This window comes from Xenopus laevis, chromosome 6L (assembly GCF_017654675.1).
Source record: "Xenopus laevis strain J_2021 chromosome 6L, Xenopus_laevis_v10.1, whole genome shotgun sequence".
NCBI lineage: Eukaryota > Metazoa > Chordata > Amphibia > Anura > Pipidae > Xenopus > Xenopus laevis.
The window spans coordinates 5,101,464-5,116,430 of record NC_054381.1 but is presented as its reverse complement, the minus strand read 5'-3'; the positions used below and the strand labels follow the sequence as shown (position 1 = coordinate 5,116,430).

Genomic DNA, 14,967 nt, shown 5'->3' with positions numbered 1-14,967 from the left:
TACTGTGTGTGATACTGTGTGTTACTGTGTGATACTGTGTGATACTGTGTGATACTGTGTGATACTGTGTGTTACTGTGTGATACTGTGTGTAACTGTGTGATACTGTGTGATACTGTGTGATACTGTGTGTAACTGTGTGATACTGTGTGTAACTGTGTGATACTGTGTGTAACTGTGTGATACTGTGTGATACTGTGTGATACTGTGTGATACTGTGTGATACTGTGTGATACTGTGTGATACTGTGTGATACTGTGTGATACTGTGTGTAACTGTGTGATACTGTGTGTTACTGTGTGATACTGTGTGATACTGTGTGATACTGTGTGTAAACTGTGTGTAACTGTGTGATACTGTGTGATACTGTGTGTAACTGTGTGTAACTGTGTGATACTGTGTGATACTGTGTGTTACCATGTGATACCGTGTGATACCGTGTGATACTGTGTGTTACCATGTGATACCGTGTGATACTGTGTGATACTGTGTGATACTGTGTGTAACTGTGTGTTACCATGAGATATTGTGTGATACTGTGTGTAACTGTGTGTTAAGGTCCCCATAGATGCAAAGATTTTTTCTTTGGTGAACGATCGATTTCCAGTGCAATCCGACCAATCCATCAAATTATCGTGAGGTTAGTTGGAATTGATCTGCCAGGTTAAAAAATGTTTTATTTGTCCAAGTGCAATTTATAAATGTTTGCAGGGCCAGGCAGCTCCCCTCAGGTCTCCTGGCTTCAACTAGACAACATCGCTTGAAATGGTCTTTTTAGTTGACAAATCGTACATTTAAACGATTGTTTCGAGATAATCGTGGTCTCACGATAACGAAAAGATCTTTTAAAAATCCTTACGATAATGGGCAACTTTATCTGCCCAGGGTGTGATTGGGAAACTCCAGGGGAGACATCTGTTGTTTCCAGTCCCAGCTGAAATGGATGAGGGGGTTGAGGGTATTTGAATGAAACATGTCCTGCAGGAGGGGGAGGGGTCAGATTGGGGGGAGGGGTCAGATTGGGGGGAGGATTTAGGAATTTTCTGTTTCCCTTATTAATCCCGGGAGAGACTCCAAGGAGCTCACACACACTTCTGCCATGGGGACCATGCGATTCCTGATATTATTGGGGTCTCTGACCCTCTTATTATCCCTGATGGTTTCAGCCCACTCCCAGCCGGGGAACAGAGAAGGGGTGAGTATATTTAGGGGAGACAAAGAAGGAATAGGGGGGATTATCAGACTTCAAGATCAATACACTGGGCATGTAGGAACTAGGGTTGACACCCTTTCTGGAAAAAAACACTGGACTTCCTATAGGTTTATTTTTTTACCTATTAATAACATTGGGATCAACCATCATTTTTACCAGCCAGGTGACAACCCTAGTAGGAATCAATGTATAATAAATAATAATGTTATTTCCAGTGCAGCCTAAAGCTTATTATACTTACCATAGTTAGTTGAAGGGTGGGTAAAAGGAGGACATTTTTGTGGGTTCTGATTTGGGTATCACACCCCCATGTGCTGCTTAGTGGTTTGAACTGGGACATTCCCGAATAACACATTATGGTACATTACTTAAGGGATGCCCAGCCTGCGCTCTGAGAACTAGGGGTCAGCCCAGACCCCACACATTTAGGGGCACATTCATCAAAATGTGAGTTTAGGGCTTCTAAATAAAAACTTACCCACGTTCTACTCATTACTATGGGATTTTTAGAATCATATTAATCAATAGGTGAAAGTTAGAACCATTTCATAATTACATTTCTAAAAATGTCATAGGAATGAATAAAACAGAGGTGCGTTTTTATTTATCATTGATTTATTCTATTTATAGAACGTGGGTGAGTTTTTATTTAATAATCTTTTAAATCACACTTTGATAAATCTGCCCCATTAAAGAGACATTGTGCTTTTGTAATCTTCAGTAAATAGGGAAATTTGGGGGAAAATGACTTTAAAGCGGGGGGTTCACCTTCAAGTTAACTTTTAGTATATTATAGAATGGCTAATTCTAAGCAACTTTTCAATTGGTCTTTACTATTTGTATTTTATAGTTTTTAAATTGTTTGCCTTTCTGTTTCCAGCTTTCAAATGAGGGTCACTGACCCCACCTAAAAACAAATGCTCTGTAAGGCTTAAAATGTATTGTTATTGTTACTTTTTATTGTTCATCTTTCTATTCAGGCCTCTCCTATTCATATTCCAGTCTCTTATTCAAATCAGTGCATGGTTGCTAGGGGAATTTGGACCATAGCATCCAGATGACTGAGATTACAAACTGAAGAGCTGGTGAATAAAAAGCTAAATAAGTAAAAAACTACAAATGAAAACCACTTGCAAATGCTCAGAATATTACTCTCTACATCATATGAAAAGTTAATTTAAACATGAACTCTTCATTGAATTGTCTTTTTTTGTGCTTGTATAAAGAATGTAATCAAATGGTAAAATGGTTAGTTTCCCTTTAAATTGACTTTGAGTATGATGCAAACAGTGATGTTCTGAGACAAGTTGCAATTGGGCAACTTTTTTTTTTTTTGTAGTTTGGAATGATTTAGCTTTTTGTTCAGCAGTTCTCCAGTTTGGAGTTTCAGGAGCTGTCTGGTTGCTCGGGTCTGATTTACCATAGCAACCAGGCAGTGGTTTTCTAATGAAAGACTGGAAGATGAATAAGAGAGGGGCTGAATACAAAGGTTAGTAATACAAAGTAACAATAAAATTGTAGCCTCACAGATCAATATTGCTTTGGCTTCTGGAGTCAGTGACCCCCCATTTGAAAGCTGGGAAGAGGTAGAAGAGGAAGACAAACATCTATAAAAGTATCTATAAAAGACCAGCTGAAAAGTTGCTAAAAAAAAGACATTCTATAACCTACTGAAAAGAATTAAAGCTGTAATACTCCCATATGTTTGTTTGCAGTGCACAGTGCAGCAGTCTCACTTTATGGCTGAGATTCTCTGCACAGGGGAGTTGCTATACTGGTGACAATAACACATGTGCCATTAACATGCTGGTGCTAATGAGGAATGCAAATGCCTAATTCCATTAGATTCCATAGAGTGAGTGAAGATCAGTCAGTTCATTCCTGTGGCTCCTTTGAAATAAGAAACCTTCTATTATTTGTGTCCTCGGGGGTTTCAGGGGTGTTAAATCAATTTCCTGTGATGCAAAGTAGTGTGACCTGCATTCCTTCTCCTAATCCACAATGAAAGGCTCAGGAATCTCAATTCTCCCCAGCACTATTCCCTGTACTAAGCACAATTCAGCAGGAACAGCCCCTAAATTTGCTCATAGTCTGTACAGAGAGATCCCATAAAACTATGGCAGCATAGGTATTCCCTGTACTAAGCACAATTCAGCAGGAACAGCCCCTAAATTTGCTCATAGTCTGTACAGAGAGATCCCATAAAACTATGGCAGTATAGGTATTCCCTGTACTAAGCACAATTCAGCAGGAACAGCCCCCTAAGTTTGCTCATAGTCTGTACAGAGAGATCCCATAAAACTATGGCAGTATAGGTATCCCCTGTACTAAGCACAATTCAGCAGGAACAGCCCCCTAAGTTTGCTCATAGTCTGTACAGAGAGATCCCATAAAACTATGGCAGCATAGGTATTCCCTGTACTAAGCACAATTCAGCAGGAACAGCTCCCTAAGTTTGCTCATAGTCTGTACAGAGAGATCCCATAAAACTATGGCAGTATAGGTATCCCCTGTACTAAGCACAATTCAGCAGGAACAGCCCCTAAGTTTGTTCATAGACTGTACAGAGAGATCCCATAAAACTATGGCAGCATAGGTATTCCCCTGTACTAAGCACAATTCAGCAGGAACAGTCCCCTAAGTTTGCTCATAGTTTGTACAGAGAAATCCCATAAAACTATGGCAGCATAGGTATTCCCTGTACTAAGCACAATTCAGCAGGAACAGCCCCATAAGTTTGCTCATAGTCTGTACAGAGAGATCCCATAAAACTATGGCAGCATAGGTATTCCCTGTACTAAGCACAATTCAGCAGGAACAGCCCCCTAAGTTTGCTCATAGTCTGTACAGAGAGATCCCATAAAACTATGGCAGTATAGGTATCCCCTGTACTAAGCACAATTCAGCAGGAACAGCCCCTAAGTTTGTTCATAGACTGTACAGAGAGATCCCATAAAACTATGGCAGCATAGGTATTCCCTGTACTAAGCACAATTCAGCAGGAACAGTCCCTAAGTTTGCTCATAGTCTGTACAGAGAGATCCCATAAAACTATGGCAACATAGGTATTCCCTGTACTAAGCACAATTCAGCAGGAACAGTCCCTAAGTTTGTTCATAGTCTGTACAGAGAGATCCCATAAAACTATGGCAGCATAGGTATTCCCTGTAGTAAGCACAATTCAGCAGGAACAGCCCCCTAAGTTTGCTCATAGTCTGTACAGAGAGATCCCATAAAACTATGGCAGTATAGGTATCCCCTGTACTAAGCACAATTCAGCAGGAACAGCCCCCTAAGTTTGCTCATAGTCTGTACAGAGAGATCCCATAAAACTATGGCAGTATAGGTATTCCCTGTACTAAGCACAATTCAGCAGGAACAGCCCCCTGTGTTAGCTCTGATGGTTATCATTTAAACATGTATAATGGCACATTAATTGTGCATTTATTAAAATCTAATAGTGCGACACACACAGAGGGAATAAAGTCACTGTATCTTTTCCATTTCAGGATCATTTGGACTCTGTCAAGAAAAACTCAAAACATGGTCATCACACAAACAGAAGGAATGAGAACAAGGAGGTAAGACAAATGGTCGTTATTAATGGTCACTTACCCTAATACACTGACTTTACAATCTCAATACATTCACTTAACTAAGGTGGGGCTAAAAAACTGTCCCTGCCATTTAACTCCCTATATTACATATTGCATGAAGGGATTCCCTGACTTCTATAAAGGTGTAATGTGACTTGCATTCTGCACTGTCTGTGTTCTACCTGAAGGTTTGCATAGATAGGGCAATATGGATATAGGAGATTGTAGGGCAAGATGATGATGATGATGATAACAGGGCAGAATGGAGACAATTGGGTGAAATTGAGACAGTTAAGCATGATGGCAAAAAGAAGGACTAGAGTTGATGATGGGTGGTTGGGATTGGGAACATAATAAGATGGAGACAGTAGGGCAAGATGGTGTCAGTAGGGCATGAGGGAGACAGTAGAACAAGATGGAGACAGTAGAACAAGATGGAGACAGTAGGGCATGAGGAAGACAGTAGGGCAAGATGGTGTCAGTAGGGCAAGATGGAGACAGTAGGGCAAGATGGAGACAGTAGGACAAGGTGGAAACAGTAGGGCAAGATGGAGACAGTAGGGCAAGGTGGTGACAGTAGGATAAGGTGGAGACAGTAGGACAAGGTGGAGACAGTAGGGCAAGATGGAGACAGTAGGGCAAGATGGAGACAGTAGGGCAAGGTGGTGACAGTAGGATAAGGTGGAGACAGTAGGACAAGGTGGAAACAGTAGGGCAAGATGGAGACAGTAGGGCAAGGTGTTGACAGTAGGACAAGGTGGAGACAGTAGGGCAAGATGGAGACAGTAGGGCAAGATGGAGACAGTAGGGCAAGGTGGTGACAGTAGGACAAGGTGGAGACAGTAGGACAAGGTGGAGACAGTAGGGCAAGATGGAGACAGTAGGGCAAGATGGAGACAGTAGGGCAAGGTGGTGACAGTAGGACAAGGTGGAGACAGTAGGGCAAGATGGAGACAGTAGGGCAAGATGGAGACAGTAGGGCAAGATGGAGACAGTAGGGCAAGGTGATGACAGTAGGGCAAGATGGAGACAGTAGGGCAAGATGGAGACAGTAGGGCAAGATGGAGACAGTAGGGCAAGATGGAGACAGTAGGGCAAGATGGAGACAGTAGGGCAAGATGGAGACAGTAGGGCAAGATGGAGACAGTAGGGCTACTTATTTAAAAGGTGTTTGGTAGATGAATGTCCCTTTAAACAGTGGTTAGTAAGAACATGTGGTGTTTGGGTGCTTATTTGTGTCCCAGTACAAACAGCGAGTGCCCTGGGGGTAAATAACAGATGTTCTTCTGATACAAACACTTGTCAGGACAAGCTGCTTCCTATCCAACGGAATGTTCCATTGTGTAGCACAGGACAGGGGGAACAATCAAGGGACTATACCACATCCTGTTTATATGGGACTTTCATGTGCCTCCTACAGTTCACTGCTCTGAGAAACCTCCAGCCTAATGCCCAGTGTGGGGTTTATATGTATTTATACACAGACAAGAGTAATTTGTTTATTTGGAACATAAACATACATTCATCTCTTAGTAATTCCATGTATCATATGCATTGTGGCCCTTTAACTGCTGTAGGACTAGGGTTGCCACCTGGCCAGTAAAAATAATGGCTGATCCCCAATGTTATTAATAGGGAATAAAGATAAATATATAGGAAGGTCAGTGATCCCAATGTTATTAATAGGGAATAAAGATAAATATATAGGAAGGTCAGTGATCCCAATGTTATTAATAGGGAATAAAGATAAATATATAGGAAGGTCAGTGATCCCAATGTTATTAATAGGGAATAAAGATAAATATATAGGAAGGCCAGTGATCCCAATGTTATTAATAGGGAATAAAGTTAAATATATAGGAAGGTCAGTGATCCCAATGTTATTAATAGGGAATAAAGATAAATATATAGGAAGGTCAGTGATCCCAATGTTATTAATAGGGAATAAAGATAAATATATAGGAAGGTCAGTGATCCCAATGTTATTAATAGGAATAAAGATAAATATATAGGAAGGTCAGTGATCCCAATGTTATTAATAGGGAATAAAGATAAATATATAGGAAGGTCAGTGATCCCAATGTTATTAATAGGGAATAAAGATAAATATATAGGAAGGCCAGTGATCCCAATGTTATTAATAGGGAATAAAGATAAATATATAGGAAGGTCAGTGATCCCAATGTTATTAATAGGGAATAAAGATAAATTTATAGGAAGGTCAGTGATCCCAATGTTATTAATAGGGATGTAGCGAACTGTTCGCCGGCGAACTAGTTCGCGCGAACTTCGACTGTTCGCGTCCGCCGAATGTTCGCGAACGTCGCGCGACGTTCGCCAATAGGCGTTCGCGTCAAAATCGTTCGACCATTCGATCGCTAAAATCGAACGATTTTCGTTCGAATCGAACGATCGAAGCCATTGGATTGAATGAAATCATTCGATCGAATGGCTTCGATCGTTCGATTCGAACGAAAATCGTTCGATCGAACGATTAAAATCCTTCGATCGTTCGAATCGAACGATTTTCGGATGTTCGAAGTTCGCGAACAGTTCGCGAATTGTTCGCATTTTTTGCCGGTGTTCGCGAACGGCGTTCGCGAACACATAAACGGCAGTTCGCTACATCCCTAGTTATTAATAGGGAATAAAGATAAATATATAGGAAGGTCAGTGATCCCAATGTTATTAATAGGGAATAAAGATAAATATATAGGAAGGTCAGTGATCCCAATGTTATTAATAGGGAATAAAGATAAATTTATAGGAAGGTCAGTGATCCCAATGTTATTAATAGGGAATAAAGATAAATATACAGGAAGGTCAGTGATCCCAATGTTATTAATAGGGAATAAAGATAAATGTATAGGAAGGTCAGTGATCCCAATGTTATTAATAGGGAATAAAGATAAATATATAGGAAGGTCAGTGATCCCAATGTTATTAATAGGGAATAAAGATAAATGTATAGGAAGGCTGGTATTTTTTCTACCCTATGTAGTGCCCTGGGATAAGTAGCCCTTGGCTAGTTCTTCATTGCCTGTCCCCATATCCCCCCCAGACTGGGCTTTATATTGGTGGGAAGCCATTGTGCTTGTTGTGGTGTCAGTCGCTGGCAGTTACACACAACATAATGCAGATGTGGATAAAGGGATGGTGTGCAAACCAGCGGCACACTTCATTTACTGTAATGTTGCACAAGCCTGCAAACTAAACGTGTGACCACAGTTACTAAACTTGCCAACTTATTTGTTCCCTCAGTATGAATTAGTACTCAGTTGTTGTGTATGTCATGGGAGGATCGTGGGAGCTGTAGTTCAGTATCTAGAGACATATCTGCCTTCTTTGCTCACAAAGTGTTTTTGTTCTTTTTTTCTCTTGGTGTCCGGTGGACCCTCTTCGCTCATGGACCCTCCTTAAGGTGACGCGTCGCACTGGTGTCTTTTCCGCTTTAGGAGGCGAACGTGACCGAACAAAACTGGTAAGTGTGCAATTACTGTATCTGCCCTCTCTGGGGTACTCCCCGGGCATCTACCCTCTCTGGGGTTCTTCCAGGGCATCTTTGCTCCCAATAGAACCCAACAATTCAATGGATATACTTTATGTTGAAATGAAACATTTGCTTAAAATTACTAGATACATCCCCTAGGTAAGTGAATCCAATTTACCCTGTTACATATTCCTCCGATTCTTTGCACTTCCTGTTCCTGTGCTGCTCTCTTTCCCATGGCCAAGCTTGTGTTTAGATCTCCAATGTAAAGGCAGATGAGGAGATCTCCATTGCGCTGGTCTCTAACAATAGTGTAAATCAGGTATATGGATCTTTGGATGCTCGAGGGGGCTCTTAGTTTCATCTGAATGCTTTACATTGCCTTCAGCTTGTTCTAAATCCCTCTCTCCTGTCTGATCATGAGAAAGAGAACAGCCCAAAAGCAGGAAGTAGAAATAATAGCTCTTGGGCTGGAATTCACTGCCTCAGGGGATAATTATACATAAATAGAGTGGAATATTGGGAAATCAGAGCACGGCCTGACTCCTCATCTAATAAAATCTCACTTTCTCTTCTGTTTTTATCCTCTTGTGAAACATCTTGTGGTTGCTGCACAACATCAAGTCGAAACCTCGCCCCGGATTCATCTCTACTGTATCAGTTAAAGACACCCCCAATATAATGGTAAGTTCTTGCTCACTAGTAATGTATGAATAATTCCCTTGGGCAAGTGAGTCTACTCTCCTGACAATACCCTGCTGTTTTTTCAATTTCCCTGCTCCTGCGCTGCTCTCTTTCCCAAGGTCAGGTAATGGTTGGGGCATGAGCTCACCCAAACAGTTAGTCTAGAATTTGCATTCAGGGAGGCAGTGCATCCAGTGATACAATACCATACTAGTTAATGGGGGTGATTTTAAGAATTTAGCTCCCTGCCCACTGAGCTATAAAGCTGCCCAAAATGCTAATCTTCTAATTCTAATCCCAGGGCTGTGTCTCTGCCGTGGTGACACTTGAACAGACTTTTTATTTTACTACATTCAACCTGATGAGTCTTTTTTTTTTTTTTTTCAACCCTATGTGATTTTTTTGGCTCTTTTAGTAAATAAACCAATACGAACCATGTGGTCACTTCTACTTGTGCTACATTATTTTTCAACCTTAAAGGGGATATAAACCCAAAAATAAAATGTTGCCTAATGATAGAAAATGTCATTCTGAGCAACTTCCCAATATCCATTTATTCCTCATTGTCATTGGGTATAAAGTTGGGAGTAAATGTAAGTGCTGTAGAAAGCAGTGTGGGTGCGGCCATTTCTCTGCTCCCAGCTCTAACTCTTGAAACAATGTTGCAGATTCAGTTCAGTTAATCAGCTGCTTCTGTTACATTGTATCAAACAGCAGAGCCACCAGGGCGGGAGTAGAAATGGCCACACACTAGTGATGGGACTAAAATTCAACCCCAACCTGATCTGGCAGTAACCACAACCGATCCTAACCCGGTGAGTTCCCCACTAGATGTACCCACACTTACCCCATTGTGAAATCACAGGAGGGGCAGCCGTAGAGCCATGCGAGGGTATAAATTGCCATCCATGGAGGCAGAAGCGTGGCAGTAGAAATGACCGCACACTAGTGAACACCCAACCCTATATATATCTGTGCAGCCCTGCCCCACTGTGACATCATCAGAGGGGGCAGGGTCTGCATGAGGGTACAAAATGGCATCCACAGAGGCAGAAGTGGGGCAGTAAAAGGCCGCGAGACATCGTGTGGAAGTCACCCAACCTGCAGGTAAACCCACAGGTTTTGGGCCGGAAACTTTTTGGCAACTTTTTGTTTTGGGTTTACATCGCCTTTAAATCATTCTGCGTATGTGGCCATTATTGTTCTGGGTATTACTGAATCTCTTGTTTCTGATCTTTTGTGCGAATCTCGTTGCTGGTAGGGACTGGCACATGTCTTATTAGTTGGGTGTCCCCCTCTTGTTATGATTCTGAATATCACATGAAAGATCCAGAAATCCCTTTTTTTTTTTTGTTTAAGGATTTATCCAGACATTCCCTGGAGAATGGACGGAGGAGGAGGCAATCTAATGGGAAGTATGGAAAACCCAGGAAGCCGTGTCCTGGCTGCTACTCTGCAATGACAAAGCCACAGAAGCAGAAAAGGGTAAGAATTAAATCAACTCTGGTGAGCGGGCTTGGGAGGAGCCTATATTTTACATATGAATCTGTACCCCAGAACTTACAGCTCCTCCAGACTTCTCTCTAATGCTCATTGAGATCAGTGCAAACACAAAACTTCATGCTTTTAGTTCTGTCTGACCATAGGAAAGAGAGCAGCCCAGAAGCAGGAAGACTGGATCTTAAATTGGCCTGTGTTGTATCCACATAGAAGTTTCCCTTTAATGTAGAGATACAAGTTCCTAAAGCTGCTGCTGTTGGACTAGGCATCTTGGGTCAGCACATGTAGATATGGTGGGGCAATTCCCCTCATGTGCCCTAATGGGTTGTCCATACTCCTCACTTTAGAGCCACAAGCTCCACCCAGGTAGGCGTTTCGTATATCTCTATGATGTTCCCACAAAGAACAGATAAAAGGGACACTGGACACATGGGTGGTACCACATTACTGAGCAGGGTGTATTATGACATCATTAGTGATGTCACAGGCTCGTTGCTAATACCCCGCTCTCTAGATGCCTCACCCTGGGTGAGTGGGTGGGTACCCCCTGGAACACTACAGGCACATTTCTATAGACGCCAGGCAACGTCTCATGCTGATGCCAAACTACATGGGGCAGAAGGCTGCAGCATCCACCATTTTTGTTTTAAACGACAGAAAGGTAGAAACAAGGATGGGACTAATAACCCTCCCAAGAAGTGCCGGGGCTGCTTTCACCCCCCAGGGCGATCATTAGAGCTGAAGGTGAGTGGTGATTTAATGCCCCTCCAAACTGAAGCCCCAAAATGGTGCTTAATATTGTGCAAATGAGTCCAGCTCTGCTTTGCTTCTGCCGCTTCCTGTGCTTGAATGGGGGAGTGCATTCCTGGGACGCATGCGATGGCCTCTATTTCCTTTCTGGCAAACAGCAGCAGCTGTGACTTGCTTTATGGCAGGGGATTGGCACTGGCAAACTGCACACAATACAGCATGTTGTTACTTGTCACACCTTGCACTGCCCCTGGGACACTCACCTGCCCAAACCTCCAGTCAGACTTCTGATTCGTTGTACTGCTGAATCATCTCCACTAGGTACATGTAGTATGAGACAAGCACTGCTATTGGGCGGCTGCCACCTGCCACAGAGGAAGGTTCCAAAAGGGAAACTGTTGTTATTATATAAGAGCCACTGTCGTGGGTGCAGATACATTAGGCCAGTGTTCCAAAAAACAATTCATATTCTCATTTAGGACTTGGAGGAGCGTGAGCCATCCAGGAAAAGGGGACATAAAAAACCAAAGGACAGGACACACCCACCCCGCGGACTGGGGAGATCCATGAAGCAGGAGGTAAGTGCTATGCCAGTCACATGACTTTCTGCTTATTCTTTGGATAATATATCCCTGCATGCTGCATCTATACACTGCCTCTATATACTGCCTTTGTATTCTGATATACTGTCCCCCTATATACTGCCCCTCTATATACTGCCCCTATATACTTCCCCATATACTGTCCCTCTATATACTGCCCCTAAATACTGTCCCTCTATATACTGCCTCTATATTCTGCCTTTATATACTGCCCCTTTGCCCATCAGCCACTTCAACAGGGGTGACAAAAATACTGCCCTGAGTAATTTTAAATGGTAATTCAGCTCTTCTAGGGCAATAGCCATGAATCTGCCCCACCGATCGAAGCCTAGAAAAAGTGCAAGGGTATTATTGCTGGGGAGCTGCTAATGAGTGGGGTGCATCCAGCTGTCTCTCATTCGCTTGCTCTGTTTTATTCTAATTCTCTTATTTCCAATCCAGAGAGAAGATTCCGAAGGCAGAAGAAAAGAGAGAGGAAGAGGGGAACATCGCCACGGATCACTATCAGGACTTGCAGCAGAGGTGCAGCTTTTCTCCTGTATCTGTTTGTAGGGTCAGACTTAGAGATGGGGGGCTTGGGTCAAATAGGTTCCCAATGAGGGAGGGGAATTCCTTAAATCAGGGTCCCAACATGCCCCTTTGATACGCCCATACACAGTGCCCATACATAGGAAGTATACAGACCCCGAGGGCAGAGCGTGGTGCATGACTAACCTCCAGGACTTGGAGGCACAGGGGAGGCATTTTCTATTCTGGGGTTTTTGTCCTTTAAAAATGCTTACTATTCTGCAGAGAGAATGAATCTAAGCAAGTTGCCCCTGGCCTTTACATGTATATGAGTGCGGCATAATCTGCTTTCCTTTTTTCCCTCTCTCTAAACCTGAATGAATCAATCTAACTGGTTGCTAGGGTCAGTTACCCTAGAAACACAGCAGCAATTAATGTGATGTTCCCTGTCAGTTCCGCTGCTGTGTAAGTCCCTCAGATAACAGTCTGGTTTCTCTTCAGGAAGAGCCAAGGAGACCCCACGGCCACCACAAGAAAGAGAAGCATGGAAAGCACCGGAAGAACCATCAGCATGGTGGGTAATGATTGGCTGGGGTAGTAACCAATTGAATTAATGGGGGGTTCCCTTTGCCATATCCGTACTTATTGGCAGATGTAACCAGTATAAAGCAGCTGCTGTGTGATTTCACTTTATAGTGACCCCCGGCAGCCTTTATGGGGTGCTGGGAGTTGCGCACACAAATCAGAGGGTTATTGGTATTGGGATTTCATTTTCAGTGAATATATTTATTAAAGGGATTGTTCAGCTTTAAGGTAACTTTTAGTATGTTACAGAATGCCCAATTCTAAGCAACTTTTCAGTTGGTCTTCATTTTTTACAGTTTACCATTATTGTTACTTTTTATTACTCCTCTTTCTAGTCAAGCCTCTCCTATTCGTATTCCAGTCTCTTATTCAAATTGATGCATGGTTACTAGGGGAATTTGGACCCTAGCAACCAGATTGCTTAAAATGCAAATTGAGCTGCTTAATAAAAAGCTAAATAGTCAAAAACCACAAATAATAAAAAATGAGAACCAATTGCAAATTGTCTCAGAATATCGCTCTTTACATCATAATAACAATTATCTCAAAGTCGAACAACCCCTTTAAATTAACTGTTAGTATGACGTAGAGAGGGATATTTTTATTTTTTATTTGTGTTTTTTTGACTCATTTAGCTCTTTATTCAGCAGCTCTCTAGTTTGCAATTTCAGCCATCTGGTTGCTAGGGTCTAAATTCCCCTAGCAACCATGCACAGATTTGAATAAGACACTGGAATATGAATAGGAGAGGCCTGAATAGAAAGATGACTAATAAAAAGTAGCAATAACAATACATTTGTAGCCTTACAGAGCATTTGTTTTTAAATGGGGTCAGTGAACCCTATTTGAAAACTGGAAAGAGTCAGAAGTAAAAGACAAGTAATTAAAAAAAAAACTATAAAAAATGAAGACCAATTGAAAAGCTGCTTAGAATTGGCCATTCTATAACATATTAAAAGTTAACTTAAAGGTGAACTACCCCTTTAATATAATATTAGCTGGGGGTGGGGGATGCTCATTATTCAACCAATCTTTATAATCCCTATAATAATAATCCCTATAATAATAATCAATACAATAATAATCCCTATAATAATAATAATCCCTATAATAATAATCCCTATAATGTCATATTCCTTCTCATTTAAGAACATTCCGATGGGAAGGATAATAAAGAAGAGTGAGACCAGCACCAGAGATTGGGACAGAGGTAAGAACCTGCCATTGTTGTTCTGTCACCCTCTTCTGTTTATATCAGTCACCCTCCCCGGGGCAACACCCAGTGACAATGATCCCCATTATATTGATGTTTACTCATCAGTCACGGGCAGCAGTTCTCTTACAGGACTCACTGTGGTGCTGCACATTGTCTGGTCACAGGACTTTGGGGTGTAGCTCTTGTAGGGGAACATGAGCCTCCTTCTGTGTTATGTGGAACTTGCCCTTATCCTCTATGGGAGAAATTCCAATACAAGTCTTAGAATCTGCCATTTGCATTGAAGCTGCATTTAGCCGAGGTGTGCCATGCATCTGTAACATTACTTTTATTCTATTCCAGAGGAAACCACTGGGAATCGGCCTCTCTGTATCCTCTCCTAGTGAGCTGCCTCCTGTGTTTTACCCACAATCTCTCCCCAACTGACAGTTGCACAATTGGCTCCGGTACCAACGATGTCTCGTGCCTCTCTGTATCGTCACTGTTCCTCTATGATCCTCACTGTCATTTTTATCTGCAGAAATAAACCTGCGCAAGATCACAAGATCCCTTAGGGCCTCTCCTTGTGCACTGACCTCCTGCATTGGTACCTACTGTATCACCTACTGTATCTGCCCACAACATTCCAGACCACTGCCCCATTACCCCTCTGTATAATACCCACACCCTCTTTGTCTATTTCCTGTCACTTTTTATATTGATTTTTTTAAAGAATGTTAATAGAAGCCCCCCATGTGCTGTGCCCCCTCCCTGTCGCTCCCTTGTTTTTTAACAACCTGAATAAAAGTGACATGACTGTGTGTCTAATGTTTATTCTCTGTAATT

The 14,967-nt window shown here is 42.1% G+C and overlaps 1 protein-coding gene across 2 annotated transcripts; it reads left to right on the top strand.

Annotated features, from left to right (window-relative positions):
- Positions 1 to 1,036: 1,036 nt before the first annotated feature.
- On the top strand, positions 1,037 to 14,942 carry XB22065621.L (sister chromatid cohesion protein PDS5 homolog B-A-like L homeolog). 2 transcript variants are annotated; one of them, XM_018266995.2, is made up of 11 exons: positions 1,037 to 1,194; positions 4,722 to 4,793; positions 8,230 to 8,289; positions 8,923 to 8,982; positions 10,342 to 10,467; positions 11,140 to 11,226; positions 11,712 to 11,810; positions 12,276 to 12,356; positions 12,843 to 12,915; positions 14,076 to 14,136; positions 14,485 to 14,942. In XM_018266995.2, the coding sequence occupies exons 1-10, from the start codon at positions 1,099 to 1,101 to the stop codon at positions 14,108 to 14,110; spliced, it is 789 nt and encodes a 262-aa protein (XP_018122484.1). In that variant the 5' UTR covers positions 1,037 to 1,098; the 3' UTR covers positions 14,111 to 14,136; positions 14,485 to 14,942. The 2 variants fall into 2 exon arrangements, with proteins under 2 accessions (XP_018122484.1, XP_018122485.1); XM_018266996.2 differs by lacking the exon at positions 11,140 to 11,226 and having other exon boundaries at positions 1,038 to 1,194.
- The last annotated feature ends 25 nt before the right edge of the window (positions 14,943 to 14,967 follow it).

Coding starts and splice junctions, on each gene's coding strand:
- XB22065621.L (XM_018266995.2), top strand. CDS start 1,099: ATGGGGACCATGCGATTCCTGATATTATTGGGGTCTCTGACCCTCTTA. Junction 4,794..8,229: donor GAAGGAATGAGAACAAGGAG/GTAAGACAAATG, acceptor ACCCTCCTTAAG/GTGACGCGTCGCACTGGTGT. Junction 12,916..14,075: donor CCGGAAGAACCATCAGCATG/GTGGGTAATGAT, acceptor TTCTCATTTAAG/AACATTCCGATGGGAAGGAT.